This window comes from Maylandia zebra, linkage group LG19, assembly GCF_041146795.1.
Source record: "Maylandia zebra isolate NMK-2024a linkage group LG19, Mzebra_GT3a, whole genome shotgun sequence".
In the NCBI taxonomy this organism is placed as follows: domain Eukaryota; kingdom Metazoa; phylum Chordata; class Actinopteri; order Cichliformes; family Cichlidae; genus Maylandia; species Maylandia zebra.
The window spans coordinates 12,891,349-12,905,489 of NC_135185.1; the positions used below are offsets into that span (position 1 = coordinate 12,891,349).

Consider the following 14,141-nt stretch of genomic DNA (forward strand, 5'->3'; position numbering starts at 1 on the left):
GATATTAAGAATGTTCTGAATGTTTGCCAACTCTTTCAGGGTGGCGAATCCCAGGTCAGCCTCTCAGATATGACATGCAGTGAAAGCGCCTCGTCATTCCAGTCAGTCAGTCAGGCTTCCACACCGGAGATCCTCGTGGGCCTGGTTTACAACGCCACAACAGGACGTCTCTCTGTGGAAGTCATCAAAGGCATCCACTTCAAAAACCTGGCTGCTAACAAACCACCCAGTAAGTACCCTAAAACGTTTTGTTGTCCAGTTCGAGAAAGAGCAGGAAAACACTTTTAATGTTTCAAATGCTAGAGCGGAAGAGGACAAGTTGAGCCTGTGCATAGGAGTTTGTATCTCCTGTAAACATCTGTAGTCATAGTCTATATATTTTACATACTATGCGCTTCCTTACGTTCAGTCAGAGAGGGACTATGCACAGCGTATAACTTCTCCGAATCAGAGATAGTGTACTCTATCTCGGCCACCACCTGCTTTTCAGTTTTCCTCTGGTTTCCCTCATTTCCCGGTCAGCCTCCTCAGTCAGCTTCCAGGGATCTGAGCAGCAAGTTCAAACAAAAACTGCCTCTTGTTGAACTTTGTGCAAATGTTGTTGTTGTTGGCCTTCTGACCCTGTTTCTCTTTCCTTGCATCTTCTGTTATGTCTGCACCTGAAACTCTCTCACCCTACTACCTTTTTGACATCTTGGTCCGCTGTTTTTCTTACTGCTGTCCAACCCTTGTTGTCAGATGGACTGTTCTGTTGTCTAAAACACTTGATAGGTGGACAGGTTTATATTATCAGAGGTGAGTTTCTGTTCTTCCCTGTAAAGTGTCATCAGTGTTAATTTCACATCCTTTTTTTTTTTTTTAAATACATCTTCATGGATGCAAATAGATGTAAGTAAATGGAATGACTGTTGATTGGAGACACACTAATTTAACTGGCTTCTATCATTAATATATATCTAATTTGATGCTGTAGTATGTTGGATTGACTCAATGTCGCCTCATCCCCCAGTCGGTTGCATCAGATGGCTGCCGCTTCCTGAGCTTGGTTTTCCTCATGTCTTCCTCATAAAAGGGAGTTCTTCGCTCCCACCGTTGCCAAGTGCTTACTCTTACTGGATCACATGATAATTGTGATTAACTTTGTCTCTCTGTAATTTATAGGTTTTACATTATGAAACAATTGTTGCTATAAAAATGTAAATTACATATAACAGCAACTGTTTATGCAATATTGGGAGCCCAAGCTCTTTGCACCCATCCCAAATAAGTTGAAAAAATGTAACTAAATTCTCACTTGGAAGCAGTTTTGATAAGATAAGCTTTTCCCATAAAACCTGAAATATGACTTTCTTTAAATTCATGTAAACTTTGGACCATAGGACTCTTATTGCATTTTAACTCTCATCCATGAAGATGCTCGGCTGTTGTACTGTAAGTCTTCTTGCTGTATTTCTGAATGCGTATCACATCACGCATGCATCTGAGATACCCCCTCCTGCCTCCTTTGCCCGTTTCTTGTGTTGCCTGGAAGTCCTTCGTGTTTTCACTCAGCCTTTTTCATGCTATGTCAGTCTAGTTTTCTTGGTGTCTGATAGCCAGCAAGAAGGAGATGTTGTCATTGAGTGCTGGCCTAATTCGAACAGTACGCTTTGCACATTTTACATTTTTCGGCTTTGCTTCCAGCATATGAAACATAAACAGGACTTCTGTAATACAGTTGCATAAATATTCATCTAAAAGCCACACTGTACTGTCCTTCCATTAATTGCCATGTTCCATGTATTCGTGAATGTCTCTAACTAATAACTAGCTGTCAGATTTTGATATTGTTTGTACATTCTTGAATAGCATATCCACATACTTTATAGTCTTCAAATTGTACTTGGAAAATAGTCGCATCTGGCAACACTGAAAAAAACCTTTGTGCAAAATCCTCACGAAGGCCTTGATTGACTTTGTGCGTCCTTACAAAGTGGAAAGAGCACGGTGAAAGATGCGGAGCAATTTCAAAGCTTCTTTTCTGCCATTTCAAAACAGTACCGAGCCGACGAGTCAAGTTAATCATCAGCCGCAGCCCCTCTCATTCAGCAACAATGCCAAAGAGCCATGCATCACCGCTACTGACCACTTAAGACATCCACAGCTCTACAGAGCCCATTCAGCACCAGTCAAAAAAGAAATCAAGGCTATTTTTTTCACTCTGCTTTTATGTCAAAGAGAGCAACTGAATGTGTGATTGAAGGCGGTGAGCTAGGCGTTGGAAGGCAGCTGGCACTCGACAGCATGAAACCCTCAGCAATTCATTCCTTATACCCCTCTTAGACTGGAACATAATACACAGCATTATTACAGAGTATGGCTGTAGACGAGGGGCAAAACACTCTCAAAGATCCATTGTGATTGCCAGTCTTGCCTCGCTTACTTTCCGCTGGATTTATGGCTTCAGTTTGTGCCATGATTTCTGCATTGAAATGAGGAGTGAATAAGGAAAGCGTGAATGCTGAAATCACTTGATAATGGCAGTGTTTTTCCTTTTTGCTTTTTCCTCTTCTGGGCTAAATGAATGAGCTTTATCGGGATTTTGTTTTTTGGAATGTGATCAGCGGGGTAATAAAAGGTGGAAAATGTCGCAAACTGCGAGTATCAGCGGTACAAGTCGTGCTTCTAAGCTCAGAATTCTTAGATACTTTAATCCCGACTCGATATATTATGTTCTGTCTTTGATTGCTAGGGTCTTGAGCTAAATATGTTTTTTCATATCTCATCTGAAAGCTTCATATAATAACATATTAGAATTATGCACCAGCAGTCGTACTAGTAGCAAGTGCTTTTTCTGTTCTGTTTCACATTAAAAGCCCCTATATGCATGAAAACCTGGCAACATGCTTGCATTAGTTGCATAACGCAACTATTAAAATAAATACTAACAAATGAAATTATAATTTTTATTCATCAGATTATTAAAAATTAGATTATTTAAAGAGTTTCTAGTGCAGCGGCAGAGGGCAGTAGGGTTTTTTGCAGATCATTTGGTTGTGCAAGCTTCCTTGAGCAATGAGAACTGGCGCCTGCAAATTTAAGGCCACAGTTCTCAGCCAGACAAGGGTGGACTGCCCACTCCAGGTTGGAAATGAATTGCTGCCCCACTTGGAGGAGTTCAAGTACGTCGGGGTCTTGATAACAAGTTGCGCCTCAAGTGGACGTGTTCAATTGCCTCTGGGTCTTGATAAGGAGCTGGGAAGGAGTGGAACAGGAGGCTAGCAGGATTGATGCATCAATGCAGACGATGTGCCACTCTGGTGAAGAGTGAGCCGAGTGTGAAGGTGAAGCGGCCAATTTACAAGCTAAATTTCAATGAAGCTGTGTAAAATAAAGTGCAATAATTTGCAAGTCTCATAAACTCTTATTTTATTCACAACAAAACTTAGAGAGAATTCACTATTTTAAGGAAAATATTGGCACAGTTTATACTTGATGGCAGCAACACGCACTAAAAAAGTTGGGACAAGATCAAGTTTACTACTGTGTTATTTTAACACCAGTCTGTAAACATGTGGGAACCCATGACACCAGTTGCTGGGCTTCTGGGAGAGGAAGGTTGTCCCATCCGCGTCCGATCTGTTGTTATGGATGCAGAACTCTCTTTAAAAAGATGCGATCAGATTTGTAGGCAGCCAAGTCCGTAGGGACTAATACACCCCATAGCATCAAGCATGCAGACTTTTGAACAGCGCTGATAACAATCTGGATGTTCCTTCTTCCCTGTAGTCAGAATGCTGCAGCGTCCAGAGCCTTAACCTGCATTTGTGGATGGCACAGTGAACTGTGTTCACAGACAGTGATTTGTGGAAGTGTTCCTAAGCCCATGCACTGATTTCCATTAAGCAATCATGCCTTTTTCAAGGGCATCCAATACTGATTTTTGGTCGTGTCCCTCGCACACAAAGGTTTCTCCAAATTCTTTCATTTGATATTTGGTACTATAGATTATAACATGTTGACAGTTTTGAATTTTGCGTATTCTGAAATTCTTCCACAGTTTGCAGACAGTCTGGTGAACCTCTGCCTGTATTTACCTCTGAGAAACTCTGCTTCTCTAAGATGCTCTTTTTATGCTACTGACTGTTGCGAATGAACTTATTTGCAAAATGATCTTCCAGCTGTTTCTTTGTAATATCACTTACTTTTCCAAACGTTTTCGAGACATGTTGCTGCCAAAACAATTCAAAATGAGTCAAAAAGTAAAATGTTTTAATTTAAATATATGACCTGTTTTTCTCTGTTTTATTGTGGATGAAATATGGGATTATGAGAAAAGCAAATTCTGAATGTATTTGCATTTTACACAGTGACACAACTTTTTTTGAGTTTGGAGTTGTACCAGTCCCTCCTACCTTCACAGCCAAACACTGTGAGCAGTGCCCGAAAGAATACGTTTGCAGAAAAAAGCGGTGAAATGAAGTTCCTCCCATGAGTGTTTGGGCTCGCCAGGGGAGTAGCTCAGCCATTCAGAAGGAGCTCAAAGTGGAACCACAACTCCTACAGACTGAGAGACCCAGCTGAGGTACTTCTGGCATTTGAATAGAATACCTCCCAGTGAAGTGTTTCACCATTCTGGGTCTGCCCTGGACACACTGGAGTTGGGAATTTATGGAAAAACAATACTAAACACATTTTAAAAAATGATTTTCTACAGATATATAATTAACAACAACGTCAGTTCAAGCTTTTCTGAACAAGTTTCTGGCATGATGAAAGAAAAACGCGTGTGCCCATACACAGAAAAGAGTCTGCTTGAGAGAAATAGACCTTAACGGGAAAACTGAAGAAGACCTCTTTGCATAGTGAAAGAAAAATAAATCCAGTGTGAATCTGGGTTACAGTAAGTGTCTATTGCCAAAGTCATAAGGGCAAATGCATGACACCCAAAAAATCTAAATAAAATCTATATTTTTCTTTATTTCCCTCTGAACATGATATAGCTATTGGTCATATTAACACTTTAATGCTGGCAAGAAATGTTTTTAAATGGAAGCAGTAATCACATTTTTAGACATGCATGAAACAAATGGAGTTTCCATGAACTGAGCAGTGGCGTTCAATTCATAAATCATGAAAAACACTCAGTGCAACAACTTAACCTTCTTATTTTTCCCGGTTCTTTTCTGTTACGCAGTTCCTCCATAGATTTTATTCAAGGCTTTTTCGAATGTCTTGTATTTCCCTTATGTTTCTGACACCTCTCACCCAGATTCTCATTTAGTGTCAGCAGACCTGTATATCCTGCACAATATGTGAGTCACATTTTGGACAAAGCATGTCTTGGGACTGCCTCGGGCTCTAAAGTTTTAGCATAAGTCATTATGTCAAATAATAGCAGCTCTTCATGGTAATTTGTGATGAACCACGTAACCAGAATTAATTAATTTTGGCTACATGGTTCGTTTCAGAAGGAGCTCCTAATCCTTTCAAACACAAGCAAACGTATGACTAACTTTCTCCAGTCAGTTTTCATCTTCAGCATTATCCCCCATTTCAGATTAGACATCAGTAGTCGCATAGCAACAAGACTGAAGTAACGCTCCCTGCGCTCACAGCTGTGCTTTGTGTTTGATCAGGAGAAAAAACGCATCCTATGTGGTCATGCTCTTATATATCATCCGCTGTGACATTATTACAGAAGTGAATGCTTTGTGGAGAAAATGTGTCAATCTTTGCTGCAGAGGAAACAGCTGCAGCAGGTCGTCATGGCTGATTACTAAGAGGAAAGGTGAAGAAACATAAGGATTTTGCACAAAGGGTCTATTATTTAAGTCTGGTGCCTGAATTATTTTCTTTCCTTTTTTTTACTACTACAAAGCTATTGTAGAATCTCACGGTTTAAAAAATATATATAAAGATGTATCATTTCCCTTGTAACTCTCTCCTCCACCTGCTTCCTCTCTAGATACATATGTTAAGCTGACCTTACTTAACTCCATGGGCCATGAGATGTCCAAGTGTAAGACCTCCATCTGTCGAGGTCAGCCCAACCCAACCTACAAAGAGACGTTTGTCTTCCAGGTAGCTCTTTTCCAGCTCTCGGACGTCACGCTCATCCTATCCGTCTACAACAAGCGCAGCATGAAGCGCAAGGAGATGATTGGTTGGATTTCGCTGGGCCTCAACAGCTCTGGAGAGGAGGAGCTCACCCACTGGACTCAGATGAAAGAGTCTAAAGGACAGCAGGTTTGCCGCTGGCACAGCTTGCTGGAATCTTAATGGCACAGCAAGATGGCGCGCGGGCATAGCTACACGGCGCCGCCGCCATCTTTGTCTCAGATGGGCAGGAAATGGAAATGTTCAACTGGGAAGCGGGAGTGCGATGCCGTCCAATGAACCAGCGTCAGTGGTGATGAAGAGACGGGAACACAACCACATCTGCACTCAGTTTCTCAGCTCGGCATGGCATAAGCGATTTCATGGCTCTGTTTGGCTAAACAGTCATGAATTAGTTTTATGATGAGACATGCTATTTTCCATATACTGCCGTGTAATGACCTTTAAGTTTTTGTAGATGGCATCTTTTTGTCTGCTGAGCCGGTTTAGCTGGGGCTAAAGATCATTGAGCAAATTACACCTGGTAGCCATATGTACCCACACCTCCAGCCGCATAAATACAAGTAGGAGTTTCTAAAGAAGGTTTTAATTTTTGTAATTATATTTTTTTAACAAATATTTTCCAGACCACCTCTTAGCAGATCCTTATCTTAAAATTTAGCTAGAGACAACTTCTTACCTGGAAATGTCAAACGAGGCTGGACATTACCATTGTGTCATCCCCATCGACTTTAAAACCACAAGAAGTTTGGCAGATTTTAAAATGGCAGTTCTACAATGGTGTAAAATAGGGACTGTAAAATAATTAAAAAGGAAAAAAGCTTCCCACCTGAAGGTTCCTGTACTTCTTTAAAATACTACAAGCAATCTGAAGTGCTTCAGTCAAAGGCAGCTGGACTCCTTTTAGGTTTTTGAAGACATCGTCACCTCTCACCTGAAAGGGTTATTTGCACCTAAAGAAGAAGAGACTGTGAAATACAAATGTTCAGATTTTGGATTCACGCCTCCACTCACGTAAGCATAACTCATGATCTTAGGTGGCGCACTAGACAGCATTCCGAATCAGTCTTTAGAACTGAAAACAATCTTCTGAATGAAAAGTAAAACCTCTTCAGGAACCTAAAGCGAGTGCAGCTGCCTTCAGTTCAAACACTTTAGATTACCATTAGACGACTGAGAACCCATTCAGTCATAAATAGTAAAAAGGGACTCATGGGGGAGGTCAAACTAGTCACCATGGAACTTCCATAAAATCCTAGTTCATACATTGGGAATGAGGTTCATGTACCTCAAAGTGCAAGCCTTGGCTTGCACTTTGGATATAACAAAGAGTGACAATCCAAACAGCAACAGCAAAACATTTAACTCAGTCAGAATGCATTAATGGTAAATCAAAAAAGATAAAGCAATTAGAAGAGATAAGGAGCCATGGATAAGGACCTGTAAACAAAGAAGCAAAAGGCCGGTCTAACAGCAAACAGGAACTTCCAAAGCTAAAAGAAGAAAAGAGACACCAGTGTGTAAGCGCAAAAACCATTTGAGGTTGGTTCCAAACGTGAGTCAGTCCCCATAGACTCCCACTTTAAAATGCCCAATGTAAAGCATTAAAATCATTAAAATGTTTATAGTCTGTTTATGGTCCATCAGCTAAGCCCATTCTCTACTAATTGGAGTCACTGAACTGGATCTCTCCACTGTGTTTATGCTGTTTGTAGCACCTCTAATAGAATTGTCTAACACATAAAAGAGCTTGCTGTGTGGTACAAACCATCCAAGAAATCTCTCACTCCACCCTTTTGTCTACATATCATTAATTCTGGGTCCAAAAACCTAGTATAGCAAAAATACTGAGTCCAAACCAATGAACGCCTTTATGGTGTCCATCTTTTACATAGTCCATAGAACTTCTCCAGATGTCTGATGTGTGAGTCGGAGGTGTGGATACACAGAGCTACCATTACTGGTCATGCTAACTGCACTGACTCTTTCTCTTTGGACCAAAAAATGACATTTAACCTCCTACAGTTCACCTTCCCTCTGTCTTCAGGCTTTAGAAGATCTGGACTGTGACCGGAGACTTTGCACTGGCAGGTCTTTTTATCAGACGTGACCAGCTGATTGGTAACGATCATGTCTTAAATCAGAAATTATATTTTAGTGGATGTTTAGAACAGAGAAGGGAGCACTAGAGGAAGAGGACTTTTCATTTTCTTATTTTGTTTGTTCACCTTTTTTCTGACTGCAGCTTTAATCACTATCACATCATTTTAGAAACATGCATGCCACATGCTCCGTCCAGGGTACCCATAAATGGGACAATTATAAAGTGAATATAGGGACTTTTTCAATTTTAAATGTCCTTTACCAAAGTTTATTTCATCACGCTGCATTGTAACCTGTGCAGTTTCATTCAGGGTGGTGGGAGGTTATAAGGCAGTCATAAGAAAAACAAAGTCAATTCTAAGGTTTTTATGTATCAGGAAAAAATGTTAAAAATAATCTAGGACTTAGCTGGTCTTAAAAGTACATCGTCAGATGAACAGTTTTTAGTACGCCCCTCTGTTACCGACCACATTTATTTTGTCCTGATGAGTAAAACCTTAGAATTGATACTTTCGTTTTCATGGCTGTAGATTGAGTGAGAATTATTACACTTTAATGAATTCCTCTCTGCCGACACTACTGAGTTACAAGCATAGCTTCTCAAGCATCTCAAGCTTAAGTAGAATAAATAAATGTGAAGAATAATAGAAGGTGTCAGACACGCCCTGACATCACTGCCAGGGTTTGTGTCGAGATGACATTCAATAGTGATCATGGAGAAGAAATGAGTGTTTCAGATTGTCGAATATTTATAGAAAACACCAGTTGGAGGACACATTGACTGACTGGGATATGCTATATGTAGGTTAGTTAGATGGTTTTGTGAACATGACTTTTCATTCGAAGGTTACACGCAATGTCACGATTCTTTAAAGAAATTTCCGACACCTTTTTGAATATAAACGGCTCATTAAATCACAGCTAACAGGTGAGACTAAATCCTACTTGTTACCTTTTTCTAACCTGCTCTGGTGCTATAAGAGAGCTGTGGGTGTCCACACAGAAGCCCTTGCCTTATGGTTTTTAGTCAGTTCATCAACTTCTTAAAGAGTTCAAAACACAGACACACCCTGAGAGCACACAGACCTGCATCCACACTTACAGAAAGCACACGCAGTGCAGCACCACTCAGCCTCGCTGGAGGGAATTCAAACTTTTGAGGCGATTTCATTACGGCAGCGAGCACCGACAACCCTGCAGACTGTCTACGGGCTTTTTAGCTGCAGCCGCTTTATCTTTGCGTTTCATATACAGATAAAAAAAATATATATATACTCTTTACTGTGCCTGTGGTTGTGGTGAAAGGTAGCTTTGTGCAGTGTTTACCAAGTGTGTGTGTGCGTGTGTGTGTGTTGACTGGAGAAGGTACAGTAAAGGGGGCGTGGGAGGGGGCTGTGATGTAGGTAGAGTTGTTGCATTTTCTTGTTGGGTGTAACCGTTTCTGATTTCAATTACTGGTTATTAGAAGAAAACAAGCCAAGTCCTGATTGTCTGACATATGCTTTATATTAGTAACTGTTTTATCTATTTTTGTATCAGCAGCCGGGAGAAGAAAATGTGTCAAGCCAGTTATTAGTGAATCAAATATTAACCGACTCCGTGAGCAATACTGTTTGAATTGCTACTCTTTATGATTCAGTTTGTTTACATGGGGGAAGCAACACACGTCTTATAGCTCAGGTCTTATTTACGTTCCCTTTTCTAAAACCAGAGAGGGGTGTGATGGAGACCGGCTGAGTTTATCTCAAAGCAATCTGTCAAGACTTCTCAGCTTTGATGCTTTCTAACAGCTTGAAACAGAAGCACAGCCTTTACAGCACAACAGTGAAACACACAATGCGAAAGACCAAAGCTCATTTGGAAGTGTAGAGATGCACCTGTAATCTGAATCCAAAAGGTTTTTATTTTATGGGATCAGCCTGGAGCCTTTGAGTGAATTTGTATAGTGTGATATTTGATTACCTGTGGGGGGGAGAAAAGGGGGGGGGGGGGGGGGTGTGGAATTCAACAGAAGACGTGCAGGGATATATTAAAGTGGGATCACAGGCCCCATAGTTAATAATATTACAATATTATTATCAGTAAAGTAACAGATGAAAAATATTAACACTGCTGGGAAAAAAATCCTCTTCTCTGAAAATATAATTATGCTGGAGAGAATTAGTACCTGAAAACCAACTGGAAATGTTATCCGTAACACTTGATCCATGATTCATGTTCCCTCCAAATACGGAAGCAAAAGAAGGCCAAAACATTTGACTTCTAGATACTGTTACGTTTATAGATTTGAAAAAATGAAAATGCTTTCACGTTGTAATACTTCAGAAATGTTGTTAAAGTGTTTTTAGAGTTTGCAAAAACCAGAAAGCAATACTATCACAAAAGGAACAACATCATACAATCTGGACTGCCTTTAGCTCTGATGACAGCATTCGACGTGGGATCATTTTGATAAATTTATCCAGCATTTTTTTCCATCTAGAACTGCATTCATTTCTCACTATTATCTTGTTTGACAATGGGAGAGGCAGAAATCCCAAATATTCTCAGTGGCCTTAAGATCTGGACTCTGGCCATGGTCGTCTTTGAATATGCCCGTGACATCAGGGGAGAAAAACATCCATTGATGGAAAAACCTGGTCATTCACTATGTTAAAGCTGTGAGTATATCAGCATATATATGTACCAGTATATTCAGGAAGTCAGCTAACCTCATTTTTTTTAAACGTACAATTTGCTGAACCTAAGGCTTGCCCAGCAGGTACGAGGCATGATGGGCGCATGACTTCATCACCCCTCGTTAGTTAGCCATAAGTCTAGAGCAAGGTAAATCTGGACCACATGACCTTTTACCATTGCCCCAGAGTCCAGTCCTTATGATCCCAGCAACGTGCAGCCCATTTTTCTGATTAGCCACACAGATAAGTGGTTTTCTTAAGTCTTAATTTCATATCTATGATGACTGTGGTCGAATCTGATTTCACCAAGTTTTTAAGTGATTGTGATCATGATCAGTCAAGTTTTTTTTTCTTTCCAGATTTCAATAATGTGTTGTACATTTCTTAACCCGGCTTTAGTACTTTCAGCTTCTCCAAAGTTGTTTTCCTTGCTTGTTGGAGGGCAATAATTTGACTCCTCTGCAATAGAGCAGTGCATTTTGGGGGGGGTTTTAGGAAAGAGAATCTACTAATTTCATCAACTGAAACAAACATTTTTGTCCTCAAGCAGCTGCTCAAGGACCCGATGGCCAACTACTTCATCTGCTGCCAGCATGTGAGACCATGAAGTGCTTTAGAAACAAGTGAAAATACTTGAAAGTCATTTTAAAATGCAGAATTTAAAGTTTTAGGTTAGTTCAGGGGCGTTTGAAGAAGTTAAGATGTACAACAGCAAACTTTTGACATATGAATTTTCTGTTTAATGTGGTCTGTTTACAAAAACAGAAGTAAAATTTCCAATCGGGAAATTAAAAACAGATCTCTGTACATTTAAATTCAGTGCAGTGTACACATTTAAACTCTGCTGGTCTTCTTTTGCTTCCGTACCAAACGACAGAAACCTGTTTAACATCCCTTTGACGAGCTCTGAATGTGTTAATCTTTCACAGGCTGTGTTCCACTAATTACGTGTTCAGACTTGTACGTTTGCTGCATCGTTTCTTACGCTTTCGTTTAATTTACAAGATTTTAAGAATTTTCTGGTTTTTAAGGCTGGTTTTAATTTGTGATTTTATTTTATTTTTTAGAAACTACCTATGCCACAGAGGCATCGGTGCCTTACTGTTTTTCACTCAGCAACCTTGTGTTACAGTGTCTTAACGTACCTGTAAATGTATTTTTCTCCTGTACTTTGGACTGACTTTGATTTGTAAACTGTCTTATTAATTGACTTCTGATAGAGAATTTCTATGTGATAATATTGTTTAAAAAAGAAAAAAAAAAACAAAGAAACATCATCATGTAAGAGGTTTTTTTTTATTGAATTGTGTGTTGCATTTGAATCAATGTCCTAAAATTTGCCTTAAATTGCATTTCCACAAAATAACCAACAGGTGGAGCAACCATTGCATCCTGTTTCTTTTTTTTTCTTTTTTTGTCAATGTTTGAACTTCACTTACTTTATAAACTTTTAACTCTCCTCCGTTAAATGTAAACCACCGAAATTTGCATGAATTCAAAATAAGCGTGGCGGTGTTGTTTCTCGAAATCAGACTGCCTGCAGCTCATGCGGAGAGGGGCTCACTTGTACAGTGGCATCTTTTGATGAACGTTTCTGCCCCACAGGCAAAGATATCATAGCTACACCCGAGTGTACATCTAAATACCTCTCTGTTGCAGAAATCCTAAAAATGGCACAGAAATGGAACGTTAAAAAAACCAAACACATCTTTAGGTGGATATCTGTTACTCTACACCTAAATATGTTTGCACTTGTTGTACAAGAGTGTAATTAATTCCAGCTTCATTTTTATTGCACAGACAGACAACTTTAAAGCTGTCAGCCCTCCCCCCCCTCTTGTCGGGGACTTTGCTGTGGTGAAGTGACACCTCTGCTTTGTGTGATCCTGACACCCAGCAGTAGTTTGAGCTAAATATGAAAAGAAGGTAAAGAGAGAGAAAACAAGATCAGAGATACAAGGTTTTCACAATTAACTGTGTTCCCCGACACGTTCCACAGCTGAACGCAGAACAAAGCGCTCTCAGGGAGAAACACTGGAAAATAAGATTCAGTGGCTGCTGTGGAATCAAAGGGGAAATGCATAACAGATGAGAGGGGTTTGCTCCCTCCCCTCTCTTTGTCGGTCACATCCCTGCAGAGCAGATCTTCCAACACACAACCTGTCTGAAAAAAAAAACTCTTAGAATCCTTCAGGTGCTGTCGGAAATTATATTATTACAGCCAGAGTGCACGTGGACGTTTGAGAAAGTAAATGAAGTCAATGGTGTAGCCAATAAAAACAATAAGCAACTGCCAGGATGGCTGAGCAATAAGTAGTCCTGCAAAACAAACAAAAGAGGCATTAATTTACTGACATTAGTTAAACTTAACTGAAGCTGAAGGAGATTTTAGTAAGTAGAAGAGAAAGTAGTTCTTCAGGCAGATATAAACGAAAGCATCCAAACTTACAAAAAGGCACGCACACTGCTGCAGCACTTGGCTTCATTAACTATAATCCAAACACTGAGGTGATTTCATTTCTCCAGCGAGCAACAACAGCCCTACAGAGTGTCTGCAGAATACCAACATTTGATGGCTCCAGTCAAAAGCCGAAGTACACGCTTTTTAGAGACCAGGGGATTATGTAAAGTGGTTAATAAAGAAAATATTAAGTAGATTAAGCAATACCCGTCTGCAACTTGGATTCAAATTATTCTCAACTACTGATTAACAGGTTTAAATTTGAGCCTGAGGGATGCTGGATTATTGGGGCCAAGGTGGATGTTTATGCTACATACAATATACTTATAAAGAAAGTAATGATTGTTTAGAAACTAGTCTCTAACTTTCACAATAATTAGCTAATATCTTCTTCTACCTTATCCTCTGAAAAACAAAAGCCATGCAAAAAAAATACATATATATATTTTTTAAATTCACAATATTTTTCAGTGACGTATTTGTTTATTGAAGGAACTAAGAAAAGGAACTTGGGACACCGGCATCCTTGGACAGTATTTGTACTTTATTACAACATGTTACAGAATTTTACCCATGTGTCTGTCTTACACTGGTCAGATTATCCAATGAGCATTCTGGGCACAGAAAGCAGCACGTGAAATCTATTTTTATTACCAAAAGTATTTGCATATTTATATTTTCGTGTCATCCCATATACTGATGGAGTAAAAGGACTGAGACGAGGAATAAACAGCAACAGTAGCTACACATAATCCTGATGAAAAACAATAAAAAAAAGCACAAGCTGTTTCATTTTCCAC

The 14,141-nt window shown here is 39.8% G+C and overlaps 1 protein-coding gene across 3 annotated transcripts in view; it reads left to right on the plus strand.

Annotated features, from left to right (window-relative positions):
• Window positions 1–10,189, plus strand: part of syt14a (synaptotagmin XIVa) — a 39,090-nt gene extending 28,901 nt beyond the window's left edge. For 2 of the 3 annotated variants that reach the window (XM_076877435.1, XM_076877436.1), the window contains 3 exons: window positions 40–229; window positions 739–795; window positions 5,948–10,189. In XM_076877435.1, the coding sequence (XP_076733550.1) occupies window positions 40–229; window positions 739–795; window positions 5,948–6,261 (561 nt within the window). In that variant the 3' untranslated portion in view covers window positions 6,262–10,189. The remainder of the gene's footprint in view (window positions 1–39; window positions 230–738; window positions 796–5,947) is intronic. The other variant, XM_004574748.3, reaches the window with a different exon arrangement.
• The last annotated feature ends 3,952 nt before the right edge of the window (window positions 10,190–14,141 follow it).